This window comes from Mercenaria mercenaria, chromosome 13 (assembly GCF_021730395.1).
Source record: "Mercenaria mercenaria strain notata chromosome 13, MADL_Memer_1, whole genome shotgun sequence".
Taxonomy (NCBI): Eukaryota; Metazoa; Mollusca; class Bivalvia; order Venerida; family Veneridae; genus Mercenaria; species Mercenaria mercenaria.
In genome coordinates this window covers 30,031,075-30,056,072 of record NC_069373.1, presented here as the reverse complement: position 1 = coordinate 30,056,072, position 24,998 = coordinate 30,031,075, and the positions used below count along the sequence as shown (strand labels likewise).

Below are 24,998 nucleotides of genomic sequence, written 5' to 3'. Positions count from 1 at the left end.
TCAAAGTTCGGATTTGAATGAACAGCATTTACACGATCAGGAACGTGTTGATGGAAGTTTTTGCTAAACGGTGTTCAATAAATTTTACTAATATACATTTACTGACATTAAAATGTTACAAAGAAGGCTGTGTTAAGTCTTTTAAAACTTTAAAAACTTTTTTACCTGTTGATAGGAATAAACCGGAAGTGATATTGCTCAGGTATAAGGGGACGTTACTTACCGACATTATTGATAAAATAAGTGGTCTCCCTTCCTGATTTCGCGCGCAAACATTGGCATTCGCGCTGAATCTGTGTTCTTTCCAACGTTGTAATAGAGAAAATCTCATCCCGCACAGTCGTTCACGATTATGACTGCATAATTTAGAGGTCCGGTAATCAATACACATGTATATCTGTAGATCTACTGTATTGCAAGATCTAACTGCTGGTAAAAATTATGATTAGATCTAGTTGCGTCATAATTTATTTATAATTAGCTCTCACTCCGGTTCCAGGCATATATTTGAATATCAAATTTTAACAACGATTTTGGGTAGTCACCGTTATTTGTTTACTCGATCAAGCAGTAAAACAAAGTCAACAATTCATGTCAGAGCACAACTGATGTATTTTAAAATACTAAAGAAAACATTAAGTTTATTATTTTAATTCATCAGTCCCGAGACTGAATTTAATAAATTTTAGCTTCCGATTACGGCGTACAAATTGCTATTTATTTTTTATCGAATTTGCGATCTTATTTTCCCCCGAGACTAAAGAATTATAATACTTATGTTTCCAAATGACACTTAGGCTTACAATGTAAACGACGAGAAAAATACGGGCGCAAACTTTAGAATTCATTCCCCGTTTTAAAGATAAAATATGTCTCCTCTTTGTAAACACCGTTCTCGGTATTCATATCGATTTACCGGGCTTCAAAGCCCTGAGGTCCGGTTGCCTTATTTGGAAGGCCAGTCTAAACTGGAGCAATGATATACATAAGAATCATTTAGATCTATCTGATTTATGAAATATTGCTTGGGCCTATACTTTGCCTCTTTAATATCAAATTTCCCGACATCCATAAACTCGTTTCCAGGTATTCCGAATCACTAGATTCTATTGCAGTTAGGCTCCTATTCATTTCTACCTACTCTTCGGAATACTATATTAACTTCATGATCCTGCAAATCGCACAAACTAAGAGTTTAAATTAAAAAAAAAAATAAGACCATAATGAACGCTATTACTTTTTATTACTTTAATATCAACATAAAAACAAATAAGAATCTATAGAGTTTAGTAGCATGTAAAATGGTCTAAATTAATCGAAGACATTGGTAACGTTGGTGAAGAAAGAGAATCTGACGGACAAGATGTGAATAAAGAACAATTTGGTCTATTGAATAGAACAGAAACAAGAAGATCTATATAATATGGTGATTCGGAACAACCCATAGTTAATGTTTTTCGTTTAATATACACAACTTTTTGTCACAAATATTTCAAAATTTATATAGTTATAGAGAGAAAGGTGTATAATGGGAAGAATATACATGTATATTATTTTTTGCGTACATCTTCGGGCAATAAAGTAAGCGTCTCTTGTTGAGAGCAATGTACAATTTCCTCGACAAAAAATAGCATCTCGAGTTAATAAGCAACTTCCTTATATTTGTTTATCGCTTTAGAAATAGGTAAATGTTACACCTTACGGTTATCTAATGTGCACAAATTGTTAACGTTACAATAATATCTTTTTTTTATATTTGTAAGATTCTGAAGACATCTAGTATAAAACCTGTCATTTTATCAGGGAAATCCATAAAAGATTTCGATTGTCACTGTCAAAATTACACAATTGGCCAAAAAGAGCCATCTACCGCTAATCGATCTCTGACATATATATGAATATATATACCCATTAAGCTTTTTGGTAATGACTGCATAGACTTTGCCATAGACTTTATACATTGCCTACGAACAATATCTAGCGTGTACCGGGCCAAAATTCACACCCAGATCTTGGTAACACAATATAGCAGTATAAAGATATTTGGCCGATTGGGTGTATTCCACCGCTGTGTACCCGCCTAGTCTGCAAATTAAGATACCATTGGCGCAGTTTCATACACGCATTGTTCTTGTTACACTTAACACCTAGGCGTAGGTATTTGATTATAAACTACTACATTACTTTTTTAGCATTGTATAAGTATTATTCCTTTGTCGAATACCCATAACGCAGATGGTCACTAGGCTGTCTAGTCCAGCTTTGCTAAGAGACGTCAGGACTATGTCGTCTGCGGAAGTGGGACATGGCTCGAATTTTCAACTGTGTCTATTAAACTATCAATAAACATTACGTACAAAAATGGCCGGTGTAACATTAAATACTGACCCTGTTGAAATTAGACCCCATGGGTCCTTTTTCACCGTTGAGAATTGACCCCGTCAACATTAAATTTTGATCAGAAGGTCCTTTTTTAACGTTGAGAATTGACCCCCGCCAACATTTCAACGTTTAATTTTGATCAGTGGGGTCAGTTTTTAACGGGGTCAATATTTAATGTTACACCGGACTGGTGCATTGGCCCTGGCTTTTCTTGCTGGATCTGGAACCATTCTGAAGTACAGGACGGATTACACCAAACCGAAAGTGACTACTCAGTGTTACAATGTGAAGTAGTCCAAAATGTAGTTCCCTGCTATGGATCAAATCTGATATAATGAGTGACATGGGGAGTCTTGGCTTAGTTTTATTACTTACTGTATGGAGAAAAGATCTAGCCCATTTTCATTGTGAATTTCCTGGAATAAGTTTTATTCTTTGCGAAAAATGTCTACTTACGCGTAATTGCTAAACAGCTGTTTACACGGGGGCATTTTTAGAGGGTGATGTTTCTCAGAACATATTATTTTTCTTATATACAACATAACATGTCAATATTTTTCTATTTCTGATAAGAAGGCATGTCATACTAAATGACCATATATGGTTTTCATATCATTGAAATGCTCTAAAGTGCTGAAAATGAGGTCTGAATATTTTATTGTTGATATGAAATAAGGAAGAAATTGAATTGGTAGAATGTAACCTATATACCCTTGTATTCTCACGCAGCTGTGTATAAACATTTCCACAATTCGAGGGCTCAGAGCGAATCTAGTCAAAGTGTATATAGAAATAGAAGCAGGTAGACTAGTTTTGCTCTGAGCCCTCGAATAATTGTAAATATTCGTTGTTTTTTTTTCTTCCAGTTCTGTAGAACTTTAATATTAATATTGGATTGAAACTCTGTCGAACGCCTGTTTTGCTTCCAGAGAGCAGGTGACAGTTCTGCGTTATTTTTCATTGCAAAACAAATACTTCCGCGTATTAAACAACTATAAATCGTTTGCATGACATTCATTTTTACGGTATTTTCCTGGTTAATGATATAAAATATACATTTTTCATATAACTTGAGTATTGTTGAGCATAAAGAATATAGCGCGATATTATTATATTTTTTACGGAACGTTGCCCTTTGTCACTGTAGTAGATGATTTTGGTAATACACCAGAAATTATTACGTAATGACTATTCAAATGACATGATAAAACATAGGTCACCTTGGTGATCAAGACCGTTACATTGAGGGTGGTGACCGCAGTGGTCAAATTTAACGGGGGCCGGAGGTCCGTGGAGGGGGGTGTTCTACTCTCACATTATCTGTTATTAGATCACTATCTCTATTTTTTGTGGAATTCAAGTTAAGCCTTATTTTTATTAATTGAAGGATGTTGATTTCTGAGCACAGTATATTTTCGGTAATATTAATTTAGAGTATAAAAGCAGAATATAAACATGAGATGAAATGATGATATAATAAAGTAGGTATTTCCTTAAGTAAATAAACACAAGTAGTAATTAGTAATTACTTTAAGTCCTGATATGATGCAGATCTTACGAATTTATATTGTTGTCTACCAAAGTTCCAAAGGACCTTCTGATAATTTTATTTTCAGTTTGTGTGCACTGAGTATGGCATTGATGACTGAAGGGCAAAAGTCAGTAAGGCACACCAAAGGCATCTTATTTGCTTCTGATTTAATCGGCAACTCAATGACAAGTTTTCATGGAACTTTCACTGTCCGCGAACTCATGTACATGTAGTAGGAATAAAATTTTGACATTTGGTCATAGAACTAAGAGAAGATAGGATTTTTTATTTGTTGAAAAAAAACCTTTAATATTTATTATGTAGTATTATCATCATGTATTATCTATAATTCACTCAAATATCTAAGTCCTTACGCAAATAATCATCATCGTTACCAATAGCAAACGAGATTAACCTTTAGCCTGCCGCAGTGGCGGCAAGATATTCTGCCTTTGCGACCTGTGCAGGCTGATCATGGTCTGGCCCTGTCCGCTAATCAGTCAGTAAATGTTCAGTGAACACCCCTTCAAATCATAAATGGCACTGTTCAAATTGAATGATGGACCAGTCCATTTTAGAAATTTTGCAGGCTAAAGGTTATGAGATACGATGTGCCCTTATATTTGTTCCTACATTGCGTAATATTTGTAACGTCTTCTGACAGAAAAACACGTAAACCCCTCCCAGTCAACTGATATAAAAGGCATCGTAATAAATATCACAAAAGGGAAGGCATAACTTAAACATTGTAATTATTCAAAGTATATTCAAATATCAAAACAAATTATCTCAGTCAGACAGATGTCGAAGGAACATGATGTCTATATACATGCAGAAGTTCTATCGACAGTTCATCGTACTATTCTAATGGCTGTAAAATATGTCGAAATTTCTACAAGCCAAAACTAAATTTTAGTATGATAAAAGACAACATGTCTGAAATCTATGAAAGACCGGTGGTGCCTTCTTGATGTCACCAGGCCCGTGCCCAGGAATTTTTTTTGCTGGGGGGGGGGGGGGGGCAACCTGGGGTGGGTCCGGGAGGGGTATCCCCTCCGGTTGTCGAAATGTTTTTGATATGGCACATGAAAAGATGCATTTTCCTGCTACCTGAAACACCTTTAAGTATGCATGAATGTATTATATATTTAAGGAAAAGTCTATTTTTAATCATTTCATCAAGCCTTTTCAATGTATGTATGATTGTACAGTCAAAGTGTATGGACTTCATTTTTTCGTATGATACCCAGGTCTCAGTGTATTGGCTCTGATATCTACCAATCCTAGTGGTTTGAAAATCAACTTTATTTATCACAATAAAACAAACTATATGATTGTCAGCAATAATTATACTACATTTTAATCAAATGAATAAAATTTCATTCATTCTACCCTTTTCTTTCAATCATAATATAAAACCTTTTTTTCTAATTAAAAAAAAAATAAAATATGTGTAATTTCACTAAAAAGAAAGTTATCAAGAACTGCCCAAAATTAATATACAAAATGACATGATTTGTAGAAAAATGATTTACTAAGTTCACAAATAAATATTAATAATAAAATAAATGAAAACACAAAAATATTTTTTGAACTTTTTCTGCATTTCTTGTGTTCTAAGCAAATATAATGGGAAAAAATTGTTGAAGTTTTAAGATGATTGATTTATTTGCAAAATGGCCAAATGTTTTTAGATTTCCAACAAAACGAAGTATTATGACAATTACTATTTACATAATAGATTTCAAATGACAACGAACTCTTAACTGTACAAACTATAACATCACAGCACATATTTTTATGTATAAAACCCCTCATAAGTAACGAGTTTTAGATGCGTTTTGTAAGATTTACTGAGAAACTACTTTTAAAACCATAAGACTTTTTAAGTAAGGTTATTGGACTCAAAAGAGTAAAATTGATACAGTAGTTTCAAATTCATAATTGTTGTAAAATTGGAAGAAAGGATAAATAACTATCAATTTAATAAATTTGGGGAATGTGCCTTCATGTAAAAACAAAATACAACCATCATAATGTTTCAGTTTTCAGATTCATTTTAAGATTTGCTTAAGGTAACTTGACATGAACAACCAAGATGGCGTGATGAAGACGTTTAATGAAATTGTTCAGTTTCAGTTTTGTGATTGCATATGTTATGTTTTGTTATTTTCCTACATATCTGCGATGTGTCACATGTTTAATTGTAAAGCGCCTTTGAACGTATATTACATATGAAAAGGGCGCTCAACAAATCTGGTATAATAATAATAATAATGAAATTGGGGTTGGTCACATTATTTACTCGTATAGACGATATGCTGCTACAGAGGTCTAAAGATGCATTTTAATCATTTAATACACACATATACAATTGTAAAAATGCATTTAATTTATAAAATTATAAAATCAAATGTTCTGAAACTCACCATGAAAACTAGTCAATTTTTGTGCGCATTTTGCGGAAAAGTTATGTATGGGATGAACCAACTTATGTCTACATTTTCCCAATGATAGTATTACAGATCATCAAAGGTCTGATACGGATGTTTGGAACCTTTCAAATTCTAGGCCATATGATTAATGTTACTTAAAGTTAATACACTCAGGAAAAAGAAATGAAAGTGACTTATAGGAATAGGAAGACGATTTCAGAGCATCTACACCTATTTGATCAATACCAATGTCAAAAGTTAAAATCGCGCAATCGAAATTAGTAATGTGTTTAACAGAAAATTGTTAACAACAGAGTCAAAGATTAATTTATACAGAACTGAAGTAGTACAGTTCAGACTTAACTATAGAATGTATAAAGGGGAGTTGGTGTTTGAAAATATTTTAAAATTCTACCAACTAATCTTGCAATTACATTATGTAAATCTAAATGCACTAAACATAAGTCACCTGTTCATGCCTGTTGAGAAGGGTAGATTTAGTAATATTCCCAAAAATTGTCATCTCTGTGCTTCAAAAAGTTCAAACCTTTTAGGTAATGAATTTCGCTATCTTTTTAATTGCAGTTATTTGCCGAATGTAAGAAAGAAGTATACTGACAAGTTCTATTTCGCACATTCAAATGCTGTAAAATTTTCATTATCAATGAACGGCAACTGTAAAGACACACTGTTAAAATTGTCGATATTTTGTAAAAAAGATCATGTTAGCCTGTAAATGACTAGTATTCTATTTCTTTGGCCGGGTAGTTTTGAGTTTTGTATTTTTGGTCAGTCCGGGTTTGTTTTTAAACCTTTTATGCATTGGATTAGCATGCCATTCGACGGAATTAAAATTTCAAATAAAGCCGGTGGGATGGTTGCTTAGGATGGAAGAGACCTTATGTCTGTTGTAAAGTTTGGTTGGCCATTGGCTGAGGATGGAATACTTGACATTTTCTGGTCAATAATGGCTACTATCTTATCCTCCACATTAGAAAATAAAATCTGTAAAAAAGATCCTAGTTGGAAGCATAGGATGCAACCAAGCAGAATAATAGCAGACTCGGTTTGATTGAGTCCGTGCATGACAGGTAGTGAAATGTGCAAAAAACCTATTTGGTTACCTATCATAGTTGTCTTGCCATCTGGTATGCTACACTATATTATATGTCATGCATGTCACATGCCCTTATGGACTCTGAATCAATAAAACTTGAAAACTGGAGCCAACAAATATGTCACAAAATCTCTGATCAATATATATGACCTGTGGCTTTTTTCGCTGCTACAATTAGTGGCCTCAGTGTTGTCAGATCCATTGATTTGTCAAAAAAAGGGTGTTTCAGTAGGTCTGCTGCTGTTGCTCTTTTGTCAACATCCTCTTCTAACATTTTATTTAGCAAATCTTGAAGCTCCGGTGACAGTTTGTTGAAATTTTTAATTTCCGGCTTTCCCTTGGTGGCGATCTTGTATATTGCTTTAAGTGGAGTCTCGTTCAAGTACGGTGGTTCTCCCTCCAGCATCTCAATTACCATGATCCCCATACTCCAGATATCAACCTTCTTTCCGTAGTGCTGTCTGGTAAATGAAAATTAATTCATACCGATATATGCAAATACAGATTGTTCTTTACATGAATGAAAATGAAAACCCTTTACATTTTTAAATAGAGAACAAATAATAGGACGTTTCGGGACAGCGTGATAACTTTTGTATAAAATAAATCATCCCGATAAGCTAAATGAGTAAGGCTAAGGACACGGTATACTAGTATCTAACGATTGCGGCAAACTTATCACTTTAAAAAAATCTAGTCTGATTTATAAAACAAATCACTCTCTCACCTTGAAACGACTTCTGGTGCCATCCAATAGGGTGTCCCAACCATTGTCTGTCTTTTTGACTGCTCACTACTGAGTTGAGCGCAGAATCCAAAATCTGTCAACTTTACTCTGCCATCCATACCTAACAGTACATTATCACTTTTTATATCTCTGTGAATAATGCTACGGGCATGTAAAAAGTCTAATGCACTAAGACACTCTCTTGTTACAGCTGCAACCTGACCTTCTTTCATAACTGTTTCTGTTACAACATCTGTTAGCGGACCACCATCCAAATAATCCATTATCACCCATAGTTCTTGTTTTTCCCCCAGGTAGTAACAGTCAAGGAAGTTTACAATGTTTTCATGGCGGTAAGTTTTCATGACTTCAATTTCTGTGATGAGCAATTCTTTTTTAGGTTGATTTGTTAAATCCATTATTTTTATTGCGACAACATCTTTCATAGAGCTTTTAGGATGAGCCATTACCACGCTCCCAGATGCACTGAAATTATATATTTAAAATGTAAATAGTTTTAATAAGTAAAAGTTGTATGTGATTTATGTAAATGGCTACATAAATTTACTTACAAATGGCAATTTCAGTTTATATCATTAAGCAAATTCCCTATAATTTTCAAACTAACCGCAATGTTTGAAAACATTTTCTTTAGAATTATCTAAATGAATCCGAAAATAATAACAGGTGTCTGAGGTCTGGGACGGGCACTTTCAGTCTTGAGTTCAATAGCCCTGAAATGGTTCCACTGCACGACATTTTTTTGAAGTTACATTACTAATCTGCTAAGAAAAACTAATACTGTTGATTCACCTTAAAACATCATGTGTTAATATGTCAACTTAAAAAGAAACAGAAGTAATATCCGCTAGAAAATTGTAACATAAATCAATGTCATACCCTGAACCAACTTTCTTCTTTGTTTCATATTTTTCAAGTGCATTGCCAGGACTTGATAATTTGCCTGCGAAAAAACAATGTATAAACAACTCATGAAATGTAAAAGCACTTGCCAGCTAAGATTTTAACTAGTTTGTTTTTACTTTAAATCTTTATAGCTACAATAGAATAAATCATTCAAACTCACTGTATGAGTGGTTCTACAAACAGACATAATTATTCTCTCCCTTCGTTAACAACACAGTGGTTTACTGTTCAGAGTAACTTCATCCCTTCTTTTGTATAGACTATAATGGTGTATAGTCATGCTATACTAGTATATAGTTGCAACCATATTGTCATGTAGAAATGAACCAAAAAGAACAGCAGTCAAAAATGAACACAAAGCTTGTTTTGATATATAACATCCGCATTACTTTGTCAAGTCGGTGCATTTTTACTCACTAAAAACTCTGTTTACAATACACTTTTCAGTATTTTAGAATGTGCAAAACAACGTGAGAACGGCGACTGTACCCGATAACATCTCCTTTAGAAATACTGAAAATACTTATTATTTATGTATTTGGTGTATTGTTAGATACGATTAAGCAATATTCTGAAAACCACATAAACAAGTAACTTCTTGAATATAATAAATGCCTCCACTTAACATGTAGAAATACAATTTATTTACAATTTGCATTCCTTTATTTTAAGGAAACATGCGGAAAATTTTAATATCTTAAGGAAAAGTTTCCAGTGTGATTCACCTATTACTCAGTCAAAAAGTACCTATTTTCTTTTCCGTAGAGCTTAACACAATTTCCTGATCAATACTGCATTCAGCAATATTCACTTAGAAATAACTTTATAACCTGATTTGTTTGGATGACCTAATATGCCTGAAACTGAAAATATTTAACAGGTAACTTACGCAATCCCTCGTTAATTTCTTCATCTGTCATCTTGGGTTGTTCTTTATGACGTCTGGTAGCTACAGGTTCTTCTTTCCCCTCTTCCACTTCTATCTTGGTAACAGCCACTTCTTGTTTTTGTTCTTCAGTCTGTATCATAAAACGAAAACTTCTTTACTTATTTACTGGAATGCTAGACAGTGCAATAGCATCGTATTGTTATATGAGCCGCGCCATAGAAAACCAACATAGTGACTTTGCGACCAGTATGGATCCAGACCAGCCTGCGCATCCGCGCAGACTAGTCAGGATCCATGCAGTTCGCTAACAGTTTCTCTAATTCCAATAGGCTTTGAAAGAGAACAGCATGGATCCTGACCAGAATGCGCGGATACGCAGGCTGGTCTGGATCCATGCTGGTGGCAAACGCACTATGTTGGTTTTCTCATGGTGCGGCATAAATGTTTAGGAAGTATTGCTTAGTTTAAAGTTACATTATGTTTTTCATTTTATGTTACAAACAGAACAAGAGGTTCATGATGAACCTATGTCGCTCACCTGTTAAATATGCTACATGTACTATATGTAAGGTCTGTGCCATGTGGTTCAAGAAGATTTTAAGTTCGCTAACGGTTTCTCTAATTGCAAAAGGCTTTGAAAGCGAACAGCGCAGGCTGGTCTGGATCCATGCTGGTCGCAAAGCCACTATGTTGGTTTTCTCATGGCGCGGCTCATGTAACACATACAAGAATTGGGCACAAATTACATCCCTCGATACTTCATAATAGCATTTTATTGCCACACAAAAGTTCTTCAGGATAATGAAAATATTTAAAATGATCCTTTAGAAGCATATAACGCAACCAAACAAAAATAATAGCAGACTCGGTTGGATTGAGTACGTTCATGAGCTGTTAAACTACGCTGCAAGTATGTTCGCAAATGTTGGGGACATCAATCATGACGTGCATAAACAGTATCAACATACACCTGACTAGTGATTAAGTATGTAACATCTTGTTACAATGTCACTGTGAGGCGGCCACTGGGCTTGACTGCTTATCGTTTCTGGAAATGTAACTTATTTCAAAAAATGCAAACAAGATATTAGTATTCACATGCACGTTCAAAGTTTCAGTGACGATACGAAACCATGGCAGATAAGTCTAACTGGTATTGATGAGCAATCTACTATTTTACCTTATCATTTTTCTCATCAACATCTTCCTTTTCAAAAACATCATCTGTTTTACTGTTATCGTTCTCTAGTTCCACTTCAGGTTCTGTACCTCTCTCGTCTGGGTCGTCAAGGGATTCCCCTTCAGATGGTATTACCTACAATCATAATTAATTAATCAATTAAATTATAAAGATGCGGCAGTTCTTAATCTTTAGCCTACTGGCGGCAAATGAAAATGCCTTTGCGAGTCGACCAGTGCAGACCAAGTTCAGTCTGCACATCGTGCAATCTGATCATGGTCTGCACTGTTCGCTGCTCAGTCAGAATTTTTTTTAGTAAAAACCCCTTTGAATAGTAAGTGGTATTGCCTAAACTTAATGATAGCAGGGTAAAGGTTAAAATAATTGGAGATTCATTACAATTTAAACAAGCAAATTCGATGAATTGGTATCCCCCACCGAAAGGGTTTGTGGTGAGGAATGGCAAAAAAATATATCAGGCAAAAAGTTAAGGATGTTAATAAAAAGCAAATAATTTCATTAGTCAAAATCATTTTAACAGAAAACAAATGTTTAATTAAAGGGTACATAATAAATGTATGATACTTTGATCCTGACTAAAGAATTTATTTTGAATGGGATGTGCTTACTGTAATAAGCTTAGCTTTAAAAATAAATGCAGTTAATTGAAATGTCAGCTTGAAGTTTAACTGGAACGAAATATTGTCTTTGAGTGGTTTGGCACCAGGTATTGCTGTTTAACATGTACATTTGAACTTAATTAAAAGAACAGAATGTCCTTAACAGAACACAGGTAAGATATCTTGAACATGGCTGAGGGCAAGGTTTGTGCAGTCACAACTTAACATGTTGAAGGTTTGAACATTTAAAAAAAAAGGAATGGAATTATATATATGTATATATTTATTTTTTTAGGGGGTGGGGGTGCGGGGGAATGGGAGAGGAAACAAAATTTCACATGTTGATTATAAATATTGATGGAAAATTAAAAATGAAAAAAAAAGGGTAAAAAGGGTGAAGTTGGGGGGGGGGGGGGGGGGGCAGAGGATGCATGATCAGTGGTGGGCATGACTGGGTGGAGGAGTGAGGTGGGGGAATGGTAGAACTTGCATGATAAATAATCATGGAAGGTTTGAAAAAAATCTAAAATAAGAAATGAAAAAAATATGTTTTTTTTGGGGGGGGGGGGGGGGGGGTTGGGAGGGGGAGGGGGTGTGACCAAGGCAAGCTTGTGACCAGGTGTGGGTGCGCAACTTTACATGTTTATAATAAATAAACAGAAAAGAATGAAAGAAATTCTAATGAAATTCTGCCAAATGGTAAGTTTGTTATGTACAAATATGTGGATTTTTAGACAATTAAAGGACAATAACTCTGAAGTTACAACAGAAATCCGTACGAAATTGTGTGTGCACAACCACATTATAGTGCTCTAAATTCTGTAAAAGTTTCATAGTTCAAGGTCAAATATATCAAAAGTTATGATGCAGAAATTGCCATATCTATAGTACCCTATATAGTTAACACCAGAAACTTCTAAGGGCCATAACTCTGGTGTTAACTCGGCAATCTGTCTGAAACTTGATGGGTCCCATAACCTCATAGTGGTGAACATGTATATGAAGTTTGTTTGAAAAAAATCTAAAATAAGGAATGATTTTTTTTTTTTTTGGGGGGGGGGGGGGGGGGGGTGTGATCAAGGTATCGGGTGACCAGGTGTGGGTACACAACTTCACATGTTTACAATAAATGTTCATGGAAAAGAATGAAAGAAATTTAATGAAATTCTACCAAATGGTAAGTTTGTTATGTATATGTGGATTTTTATACAATTAAAGGGCAATAACTCTTAATTTACAAATAAATCCGAACGAAATTGTGTGTACACAACCACATTATGGTGATCTAAATTATATTTACGTTTCACAGTTCTAGGTCAAATATATCAAAAGTTATGATGCAGAAATTGCCATATTTATAGTACCCTATATAGTTAACACTAGAAACTTCTAAGGGCCATAACTCTGGTGTTACTTGGGCAATCTGACTGAAACTTGACGGGCCGCAAGAACTCATAGTGGTGAACAAGTATATGAAGTTTTTTTTTAATAAATATTCCCAACCATTTCCTAGATATGGCTCCGGACGGAAGGACGGACGGACGGAAGGACGGACGGATAACGCCAAAACTATATCCCTCCGACTTTCGTCGGGGGATAAAAATAGCTCTGAACAGCCAGAATAGCCAGGACAGCTTCAGATAAAATGTTTAGCAGAAAACGCGATCCGTAACGAGGAGATTAAAACGCAAAATATTTTGTTGAAAATGTGGTAAAAGGCCTTTCAGCATTTGGCCGACTTTAAGGCAAAAACAATAACGTTGCACTGCATATTTAGTTATCTTAGTTTTATCTAACTTTGAAAGACACCTTTAAAATTTCGACAAACACGATCTAATACGGAGTGTACCAAACTTATTTCATCTCGGGTAGAAATAATTGTATCCCACTTTGAAATTCTTTAACAATATATCAAACATCCATTAGGTAAGACCTGAGGCTGTATGTTATAGCAGATGCACGTAAATTTTATAGCTTCGATATTGCATTTCACACATTTTTTTATATCTATGTTTTCTTATTCTGTATTTTTATCCTACAGTTATTATGTTATTACATTTGTCATGTTTGGAATTAAACTCGCACGTACAAATGAACGGGATTAAGCATACCATTACGATAGACAGCAGCGACACGTATGTATTCAAATCTATCCAGCTAAACGGCACCAACGACATGTATGTATTCAGATCTATCCAGCTAAACGACACCAGCGAAATGTATGTATTCAAATCTATCCAGCTAAACGGCACCAACGACATGTATGTATTCAGATCAATCCAGCTAAACGGCACCAGCGACATGTATGTATTCAAATCTATCCAGCTAAACGGCACCAACGACATGTATGTGTTCAGATCAATCCAGCTAAACGGCACCAACGACATGTATGTATTCAGATCAATCCAGATAAACGGCACCAACGACATGTATGTATTCAGATCAATGCAGCTAAACGGCACCAGCGACATGTATGTATTCAGATCTATCCAGCTAAACGGCACCAACGACATGCATGTATTCAGATCTATCAAGCTAAACGACACCAACGACATGTATGTATTAAGCTGTCCAGCTAAACGGCACCAACGACATGTATGTATTTAGATCTGTCCAGCTAAACGGCACCAACGACATGTATGTATTCAGATCTATCAAGCTAAACGACACCAACGACATGTATGTATTAAGCTGTCCAGCTTAACGGCACCAACGACATGTATGTATTAAGATCTGTCAAGCTAAACGACACCAACGACATGTATGTATTCAGATCTATCCAGCTAAACGGCACCAGCGACATGTATGTATTCAGATCTATCCAGCTAAACGGCACCAACGACATGTATGTATTAAGATCTGTCCAGCTAAACGGCACCAACGACATGTATGTATTAAGATCTATCCAGCTAAACGGCACCAACTACATGTATGTATTAAGATCTGTCCAGCTAAACGGCACCAGCGACATGTATGTATTCAAATCTATCCAGCTAAACGGCACCAACTACATGTATGTATTCAGATCTGTCCAGCTAAACGGCACCAGCGACATGTATGTATTCAGATCTATCCAGCTAAACGGCACCAGCGACATGTATGTATTCAGATCTATCCAGCTAAACGGCACCAACGACATGTATGTATTAAGCTGTCCAGCTAAACGGCACCAACGACATGTATGTATTCAGATCTGTCCAGCTAAACGGCACCAACGACATGTATGTATTCAGATCTATCCAGCTAAACGGCACCAACGACATGTATGTATTAAGCTGTCCAGCTAAACGGCACCAACGACATGTATGTATTCAGATCTGTCCAGCTAAACGGCACCAACGACATGTATGTATTCAGATCTATCCTGCTAAACGGCACCAGCGACAGGTATGTATTAAGCTATCCAGCTAAACGGCACCAGCGACATGTATGTATTCAAATCTATCCAGCTAAATGGCACCAACGACATGTATGTATTCAGATCTGTCAGAAACGCACCACGCATGTGTATTATCTGTCAGCTAAACGGCACCAGCGACATGTATGTATTAAGATCTGTCCAGCTAAACGGCACCAGCGACATGTATGTATTAAGATCTGTCCAGCTAAACGGCACCAGCGACATGTATGTTTAAAGATCTGTCCAGCTAAACGGCACCAGCGACATGTATGTATTCAGATCTATCCAGCTAAACGACACCAGCGACATGTATGTATTCAGATCTATCCAGCTAAACGGCACCAGCGACATGTATGTATTCAGATCTATCCAGCTAAACGGCACCAGCGACATGTATGTATTCAGATCTATCCAGCTAAACGGCACCAGCGACATGTATGTATTCAGATCTATCCAGCTAAACGGCACCAGCGACATGTATGTATTCAGATCTACCCAGCTCAAAACATGATGATTATGCTTCAGCATTGTGTTTTAGTTAGAAACTGGGAAAATGAAGGACATATATCAATTCTATTAAATGTTATCAGTTACCTTAAGATACCTTTCAACTGCCGTTTTCTTGATAGATCTACTGTACGTTTTAAGTGAGTTGATGACAGCTTGAGGATTCTCCTTCTGTTCTTCTTTTCTATAACAAACAGTTGTTATATCAATTACAAAATGAGCCGCGCCATGAGAAAACCTAAATAGTGCGTTTGCGACCAGCATGGATCAAGACCAGCCAGCGCATCCGCGCAGACTCTTCAGGATCCATGCAGTTCGCTAACAGTTTCTCTAATTCCAATAGGCTTTGAAAGAGAACAGCATGAATCCTGACCAGACTGCGCGGATGCGCAGGCTGGTCTGGATCCATGCTGGTAGCAAACGCACTATGTTGGTTTTTTCATGGTGCGGCTCAAATATATATTAGGAAGTATTGCTTAGTTTAAAGTTACATTATGTTTTTCATTTTATGTTACAAACAGAACAAGAGGTTCATGATGAACCTAAGTCGCTCACCTGTTTAATATGCTGCATGTACTATATGTAAGGTCTGTGCCATGTGGTTCAAGAAGATTTTAGGTTTACTACTACGTATGTCTATGTGACCCCAGGGGTCATGATTTGAATAAAATTGAAAAGGTTTTCTATGCAGATAAAGTTGTATTGTTATAGTCTAACAGGATGATGTGGTTCGCTTGGTGAAGATCAATATATTTCACGGTTTGAATCCTACAGGCCAAATAGATATGACCTAGTTTTGACCCCACATGACCCAGATTCAAACCTGACATAGGGATCATCAAGATAAATATTTTGGTCAACTTTCATGAAGATAGGGTCATAAATGTGACCTCCAGAATGTTAACAAGCGTTCCTTTGATTTGACCTGGTGACCTAGCTTTTGAACACACATGACCCAGTTTCGAACTTGGTCTAGAGATCATCAAGGTAAACATTCTGTACGAGTTTGTATTACTAAGTAGATCAAAGCATAAATGAAACCTCTATATGGCTGAAAGGGCCAAAATAGAAAATATTGCCCCATTCATTAACTCATGAAGAACCCATGAATCTACCCGTTTTCGAAAGGAACCGAGATCTTAATATTGTGATTTAAGATGTAATTTAGTGTGGATAAAATCAAATGTAAAATGTCACTTCTATGTGTTCACAAGGTAAAAATTAACAAATTTTGGCTCTTTCAGGGATCAATCAGGGCTATAACTCCGGAACCTATGATTGGATCTGACGGATTCATCATGGAATCCAAGATCTGTTGTTGTTAAAGATATTTTGCAAGTTTGTATCAAATCAAACCATAAATCATGTCGCTGTATGGCCGCAAAAGCCAAAATAGCAAATTTTGGCCCTTTAAGGGGCCATAACTCTGGAACCCATAGTAGGATCTGGCCAGTTTACAAAAGGAACCGAGATATTATGCCAATACAAGTTGTGTGCAAGTTTGATTAAAATCGATTGCAAAATGTGGTCTCTAACGTGTTCACAAGAAACTGAGAACGGACGATGACGGACGAAGGGCGATCATAAAAGCTCACCTTGTCACTAGCTAAAAATCAGTTGTGGAAATAATTACATGATAGAGATCCTGCAGTATGGAATCCAAGCTGACCACGACCAGCATAGATGTTACCTTTACCTAGTTTATATGCAATATTCAACTTACGAGATATCCGAGCTCCCCAACATCATTTGCCAAGCCGGAGGGAGGCCATTAAATTCTCCTGTAACCTTGTCAAACCCAACATGAAAATTGTGATGTACTTGATATGGCGCTCCGATACTCTTGACTTCGTCTTCTTCCCCATTGCTGCCCGATTTCTTACCCAGCTTTGACTTGCCTTTATACATGGGCATTTTGCTCTGAAATTATAAAACACAAACTTAAATTTATTCAATTTTACTGATTTGTTTTTCAGCCAAACTAAATCATCGCATTCCCTCATACACAAACGTAGCGACAAGAGTTACAGGCCTTTGTGGTACTTAAGTTAACTATATACAGCATTTACGTTTTCATGGTACAGTCCCGCGCTTAAAAATGTTGACTAAACAAAATAACTTTTGTTTGGAAGGTTGAGAAACTGGATTCAGTGAAGGTTGTTCGATTACTTTCTCCGTGGCCGAGTGGTTAAAGTCGCTGACTTCGAATCACTTGCCCCTCCGATGTGGGTTCCGGGCATTGAATTCTTCATGTGAGGAAGCCATCCAGCTGACTTACGGAAGGTAGATGGGTGTACCCAGGTGCCCGCTCGTGATGAAATAATGCACAAATGGCCATCTTGTATGGTCTTCTTCTAACATTAAAGCTTGAAAGTCGCCATATGACATAATTTTGTCGGTGCGGCGTTAAACCCAACAAAACAATCTCTGAAAGTGAAAGCGGTAGCTAGGAGCACTCATCTACGAACGTCAAAAGTACAGTTCTTTTTTGAAAATGTAAATGAGCTTAACTGCAATAAAGACTGAGTCAAATTAGACCAGTAGAACATTATACGTTTTCAAATAATTAAAAATTACATTCATTATTTAAGAGATACAGATCATTAATTAACACATAGAGCTAAAGTATATAACGGTATAAAGCATTTATCATTTGGCAATACGCATTAGCTATTTGACACTTAGCATTTGGTATTTAGCAGTATGTATATGGCATATAGTTTTTGTTATGTAATAATTGGCATTTAGCATTAAAAATTTGTCATTTATCATTTGGCAGTTAGCATTGCGCATCTGTCTTCATGTGAAACGTAGAAAAACATGTAGAAATCATTGTCCGAAAGCAGTGACATAGTGCAACTGACAACAGAATTTTATAGGATTCTTTTCATGTTACCTAGCAAAATAGTTTCTTAAAAGATAATGCACATAGTTTCTGTTATAAAACAGGTCGAAAAAGACTTTGGTCTTGTTGGATTAAATTCTCTCCGTTTATACCCATCAGCAAAATGAGCATGGTGATAAATATGAAGTAGTTTAGGGCTTGACCGCTGGGCTGCCAGGCCACTAGCTTCAGCTCGCTAGGCCGCCAATTTCAGCAAGATAACTACTTCCTATCAATGTAGAGTGGAATGATACTTAACAGTTTCTATACCCCTTCTATAGTCATTGGTAAAATAAAGCTATTTTGATGGTCGACTTAGATCTATTTAATTTCTTAGGTCTTCAGTGGTCGACTAAAATCGAATTAAATTGTCATATTCACAATCATGTACATTAAAGCGCATTATGTTAAGTATATTGTGTGAACAATATTTATCTAATACCATCCTCTTTTTACATTTACAAAGGCAAAGAGGTAGTGTAATATACTGCTTTTTTATTAATTACTCAAGACTTAGTGGTGTAAAAAAGTACCAGGATGTATCATTTGCTTGGGGAAATAACTTATGTACTTTGTTCGAATTCAAATTTTCCCCATATGTTTTTAAGGAAACAATTCATGTGTAGTTTTTCACCATCATAAAATTTAACTTTTTAGCCCTGATCCAACCACTTCACAAAAGGGAATTTCTACTGATAAAAGACTGATATAAACCGATAAAATCACACAACAAAATACGGAAGTTTAATAGCGAAAAATTTTGAAATGTCACCTCTCCCTTGTTTTAACATTTCTCTCACGCTTTAAGTTTTGTATACATGTACTGACTTAGCGAAGAGTCGGTTTCCTGCGAAATAAACGAAAGCCATCGGGCCACTACCAGTGAGCGAGATGGACACCATAATCGATGTCGAATATCCAGATAGTTAGCTTTATATATATATATTCAGTATTATTCAATTATATCTATCTCTATAATAGAGAGAATTTATACGAACTAAATCACCACCACAATATACCAGACCAATTACGGCAAGGCGCCTAGCAGTATAAACGAACACGCACATGCCACAGCAAGTCCACTAACCCAATAAGATTAGTTTCGATGCTGCTTTATATACGAGCCCGAATTGTACTACATATTCGTACTGGTTCAACATTTGCATATATATACTCAAATCTCTGTTTCCATGTTTCACAAATCAGTCATTTTAACTGATTGGGACCAGAGAAGCTATATTTTCTCTCTGGATCTCGTACGTTTCTAATAAATACTCCTTTACTCAATAAAATATGTAGAAAACTCTCAAAAGCGTTAGTCACGGTATTGAAATCATACATTTAATAGAAGGTCTATATCACACACATTAAAATACGTACTTAAATAACACTGGTTTATCATTTTCATTATCTGATCAATTGCTACCTGATAAAAAATGAAATGTTGATGTTCACCTTTAAAACAGTTATCTACGAACAGGAAATATTTCTTCCTGAATAAAATTTCAGCCTATCAGTAATATTTGTAACATTTATATAACTAAATATTTTATTTATCACTGAAATAGTATTTAACTAAAATCATTAAAATCATAATTTGGTACTATCTGTTTTACTACAAAGACTTCTATTTTGTATATCAGGACATGTATTAAAATTTACAAAACGGGAGTAAAAATATGATAACTTGTAACAAATAAAACATATCTTAATTACGCATCTCTACACGTAACAGGCAGAGCATGAGCTTGTTGAAAGATTCATTTCTTACATTATCCGAACACTCACGAGTCGCCTAAGTCATGCACATGCCTATGTCATGTAATGTATATGCTTCATTTAAGGACACCAGTAACTTTCAAAATTACCTTTAAGTACTCTTTTGGAGACAGGTGAAACGACAAAGCCATTTTCTCTTAGATCTGAAAATATAAATAAGTAATAGTCCACTTTCCAAACACTAATACGAACACGCTGCAAAATAGTTGTCTTCCTTCACTCAAAAAAGTCAGTTTTTCTAAGCAAAAAACACTTTTTTTAAACAAAGCCGGTTAGCGAATAAGATCCCATTATTTTGTTAGGTTGTAAAGATAAAATACTCCGAGATCTGTTGAAAAAAATGAAAGGAGGTTTATAAATAAGCTACCCGAAACAGGAAGAAAATAGTTATCTCTCCGATAGCTACTTTTTACATGAAGCCCCTCTGATAACTTGAATGAGCGCCATACGCCGAAAAGGAAGTATAGCGCAAAAATACAAGAACTATATTTCTGTCACAAATTCTTGCAGAATTTTTTATCAAGTGATACAAATCTAAAATAAACCCTACTTGATCACTTAGAAAAGGCACCCTTATATTAATCTCTTCCAATTACGCCTCCTGAACAAAGAGCTATAAAAACTTCTTTGGACTGAAATAGTCATTCTGTTGTACTAAGCGAACATTCAGCCGTAAACAAACTAAAACTTTATGAGCAGAATCTTCTTTACATTTCATGTTTTTCTAACTTTTCCCTCCTACGTAAACCCAGTTGTTTCAGCGACCCAGGTGATCGCAGAACTACACTGGTTGCATTTCTTTTGAGTTTCTCACAAAGATTTAGGGAACATAAATAGACACCGGAAGACACCGGAGAACCTCAATATGCTCGTCAAAGCGTGAACTTTTTAATCAATGACAGCGCCCTCTAGCGGACAGGTAATGTTTACGTACATGTAAATAAAATACGTAATATCCAAATATGGCGGTTGTTATACATGTTGTTTTATGGCAATAAATTTGACGGATAACTGCAATAGAACGATCAAGAACTTAGGTACAACACGTCTTTATTACAAGGTAATGATAAATTATTTTATCAAAAGATAATTGCTTTTAATCGTATACATTGAAAGTTGTGGGACATTTCTACGAGACAGTGTTTACAATATTAAGGACCATAATTCATAGCGATTTTTGGAGCACAGGTTTGCCCGTCAGTGATTCCAGTGAACATTACTTAGCAAACTGTTCCATACATCCGCCGTCGTTTGGGACACGTGTTCATTTCCCCAGCTCAGTTCTGTTTTTATGTATTAACCCCACTGAGTAGTTTTAGAATAATTACTTCTGTTAAATAATAACTCACTGGAGGTGCGATCTGTTAAAATATTAATTAGGTAAAAAAATGATCTTAGAACTGCAGTTTGGTCATATTATGAACCAAAGAACTATAAAATACATTTTTCTAACTCTTTGTATGAACAATAGAACATGAGTTTTTTTTCTACCTCCGTTACTTCGTTGCAAAACTTTTTTTCAATTTTGAATAATCAACTAATTCTTTTGTGTTTCCATAACATGATATGTCAGTAACTAAATTTCAAAGGCTTCCTGCGAAACATGTTGCAACGATTTTCTGATATCTAAAATCATAGTCTTCTCTTTTTGTTGTCGTACGATCTGAAGATCAGTGCCTTGAATGTTGCAAGATATGTTAGAAGGAAAAGGTTTCGCCAGCCATGTAAAGCAGGATTCGAAAGAAAATTATGTTTAAAAGAGGAGAAGTTGGGAGTTACTGGGTCCAGTAAGGGGGCGAAGAGATGGTAGTGATTTAGATATTTGTAATGACATAGTTACCCGATCTAGATCAGGTAATTGTTGTAGCCTTAGTAACCGGGCTGCTTGAACAAATAAGTGAAATATGCAGTGAAACAATACTATTATTGTTGACCTGTGGGCTGGTAATGCAGTTTGGCACAGTTAATTATTAAATTTGTTTCGAGACGTATACATAAATGCTCCCAGTATTTATCTGGAAAGGGACTGTTACTGTTTTTATGTACGATTTATATTTTTAAGCGTCTTGTATTTATTGTAGGAATTTATAAGTTATGGTTGTTTCATTTATTTACAAAGCTGTATCAATAACAAAATCGGTTAGTGACATATTTTTGATTCTGTCTTGATAAAACTTGAGCACTCCCCACTTCGTTTTACCATAATATCCTGCAAAACATAATATCAAATAATCTGAAATATTTTCTCGTAACTTTCTATCTACATTTCAGATCAAAATTTAGTTTCTTTTAATTTCATACGCTAAGCTGTTCATTTTTATCAACGTACTCAAGGTGAACGCAAAGCTCACACTACTTGTAGATTGTTGGCGGGTTGATATTTCAACCAAACAAATTGTTTAATCATCACATCAGCTCAGACGGAAATACAATCTTGAGCTTGTTTCCGGGTCAGGTTTATACTCAGCCTTTTGGGGGATTTTTAATTGAAACTTAAATACTTTAAAATTTAGTGTTTTATGCAATTGTTTTTTCAGTATGTCGAAAGAGGAGGACGTCTCGCAACTAGTCCTTCATGATGAGCTGGCACGAGAACTTCAGCCACATCTGAATCATGTAGTGTCTGCGGAACCAGAGGAAGGGTCAGTGTCACTGGATAATGTGACACCTACTGTTGAAGAAGGCCAGGAGAACCTAGGACAAAATGGTATAAACGAGAATAGAGTTGCTAAAGATGATACAGAAAACGGTAATAAGAATGGAAGTGCTCAAACAAGTGATGAAACTGGAGAAGTGGCAATGTCGGCGCCGCCCGTGTATTATAGCACGAGTACCGGGGAAACTAACATTGTTAACGAGCCTGTTGTGATAAGACAAGCTAACGGCATACATGTGATACGGACTCGAGAATGTTGTCACACTCCGAACAATTACCATCGAGAAAAACCTTTAAAACTGAAACATATCAGAATTCTTAAAGCATTTTCCACATTGGCAGTTGTGATATTCTTTCCCCTGGGCATTCCTGCTATGTATTATGCTTTCAAATGTGAAAAGGAATTCCATGCAGGTATTTTGCGCGGGAATATTGATTTGGCGCGAAAACTCGCGAAACGGAGCGAGAGGCTGATAATCTTTTCAGTGCTGGGTGCGTTACTGGTGGCCGTTGCTGTGTTTGCGTTTGTGGAAAGGAAGTTGATGGAGGATGACGAAGATTACTGGAAATACCGTAACCACAATAGGGTCTTACCTTCAGGGTAGAGAGACTACTTGCCTTTAACATATATATGGATTAACTGATAAAACAGGGTGGTGAACATGGGTTAAGAGGGTGGGGTGTGTTGTGGGAAGGGTGGGAGTGGAATCAGGGATAAGATAACTAGTTTTTTCCATGATATAACAGCAGTGTTAACAATCAAGTTAAATAATTGTTAGAAAATTAATGAAATAATTCGAAGTCGAAATTGTTTTTCTAATATATTTAGACTTCCAATCTGTTATATATAGTAACCTAATTTATGTGCGAAGTAGGTTAAAACGCCTCCAACCCAACCTAACCCAAGATTTGCAAATATTGCTCAATCGCCAAATATTGTACAACCATTATGAATATGCATATCAGTTATGTACAGATCCTAATTTATACAGACTTGCTTAAAAATGCTTCACGTTTTTGCTTTGAACAGGATCACATACAAAGCTTGTAGAGATGACTGATAAATATAATGAGCTCTTCTATGTACAGTATGTACAGCATTTCAGTATTTGAATAGTGGTGACGGCATCTGACAAAAGTCCAGCAATGTATATGTTATATGAGATAGAGCGTTGCTGTTGACACGTTGGGACATCAGAGTAAATTGTTTTGTTCATATACTAGAAGGCATGTCGATATATTGTACCGTATATATTTATGACCCACCCCATCGAAGAATAGGTGGGTGTATTGTTTTGCTAATGTTGGCCAGTAAATGTTCTCTCTGTTGGTCAGTAGGCTTATTGACTAAAGGATGCTTGGTTATATAGTCACCAATTTTCATAGGGTGCTTGTCTGGCCAGATCATGATCTCTATACTGTTATTAAAGTCAGGTCAAAGGTCAAGATCATATTGATCGTTAGATTGAAAACGTTTCCCATCAATATTTGGATGATTTTTGAGTCACCAGCTGTAAAACTTCATAGGACGATTGCCTCTGGCGAGTAAACGACCAGATTCTAAAGATGTCAGTAGTCAGAGTCAAAGTCACTGTTAAACTAAGACGGGAATTTCCATTAAAATAGAGAACAAATAATCTGTTGGCTGGTCAAACATAATGCTTGTTGTTAATGAACTTGTCACTGAGTTATAGGTCGGAGTCAAGATCAGAGCATCTTAACGAAGAGTGTTTCTAATCAATGACTGGAGAATGTTTGTGCCAAGGACTGCCTTTCATAAGATGGTTTTCTGCAGTCAATAGATAACCCATTTTGTAGCTTAAGCCAATGCTATAGTGGCCTCTAGATTTGTCACCTTAATACCAAGAGTAGTTGACCTATGTGTGGCAGACATTATAATACCAAGAGTAGATTGACCTATGTGTGCCAGACATTATAATAACAAGAGTAGGTTGACCTATGTG

General features: G+C 35.8%; 2 protein-coding genes across 2 annotated transcripts in view; one reads left to right on the top strand and one right to left on the bottom strand.

Moving 5' to 3' along the window:
- LOC123530454 (uncharacterized) overlaps positions 1-20,719 on the bottom strand; it is a 57,301-nt gene extending 36,582 nt beyond the window's left edge. Inside the window, exons 1-8 of the mRNA XM_045311231.2 lie at positions 20,468-20,719; positions 17,439-17,635; positions 15,803-15,899; positions 11,189-11,323; positions 10,009-10,138; positions 9,093-9,156; positions 8,193-8,678; positions 7,605-7,926 (exon numbers count right to left, since the gene is read on the bottom strand). Of these exons, the coding sequence (XP_045167166.2) occupies positions 7,605-7,926; positions 8,193-8,678; positions 9,093-9,156; positions 10,009-10,138; positions 11,189-11,323; positions 15,803-15,899; positions 17,439-17,635; positions 20,468-20,509 (1,473 nt within the window). The 5' untranslated portion in view covers positions 20,510-20,719. The remainder of the gene's footprint in view (positions 1-7,604; positions 7,927-8,192; positions 8,679-9,092; positions 9,157-10,008; positions 10,139-11,188; positions 11,324-15,802; positions 15,900-17,438; positions 17,636-20,467) is intronic.
- A 559-nt stretch (positions 20,720-21,278) lies between these two features.
- On the top strand, positions 21,279-24,078 carry LOC123529046 (uncharacterized). Its single transcript, XM_045309231.2, has 2 exons — positions 21,279-21,438; positions 22,916-24,078. The coding sequence occupies exon 2, from the start codon at positions 22,917-22,919 to the stop codon at positions 23,637-23,639; it is 723 nt and encodes a 240-aa protein (XP_045165166.1). The 5' UTR covers positions 21,279-21,438; position 22,916; the 3' UTR covers positions 23,640-24,078.
- The last annotated feature ends 920 nt before the right edge of the window (positions 24,079-24,998 follow it).

What these genes read in the sequence shown, in the direction of transcription:
- LOC123529046 (XM_045309231.2), top strand. Translation starts at nt 22,917, where the DNA reads ATGTCGAAAGAGGAGGACGTCTCGCAACTAGTCCTTCATGATGAGCTG.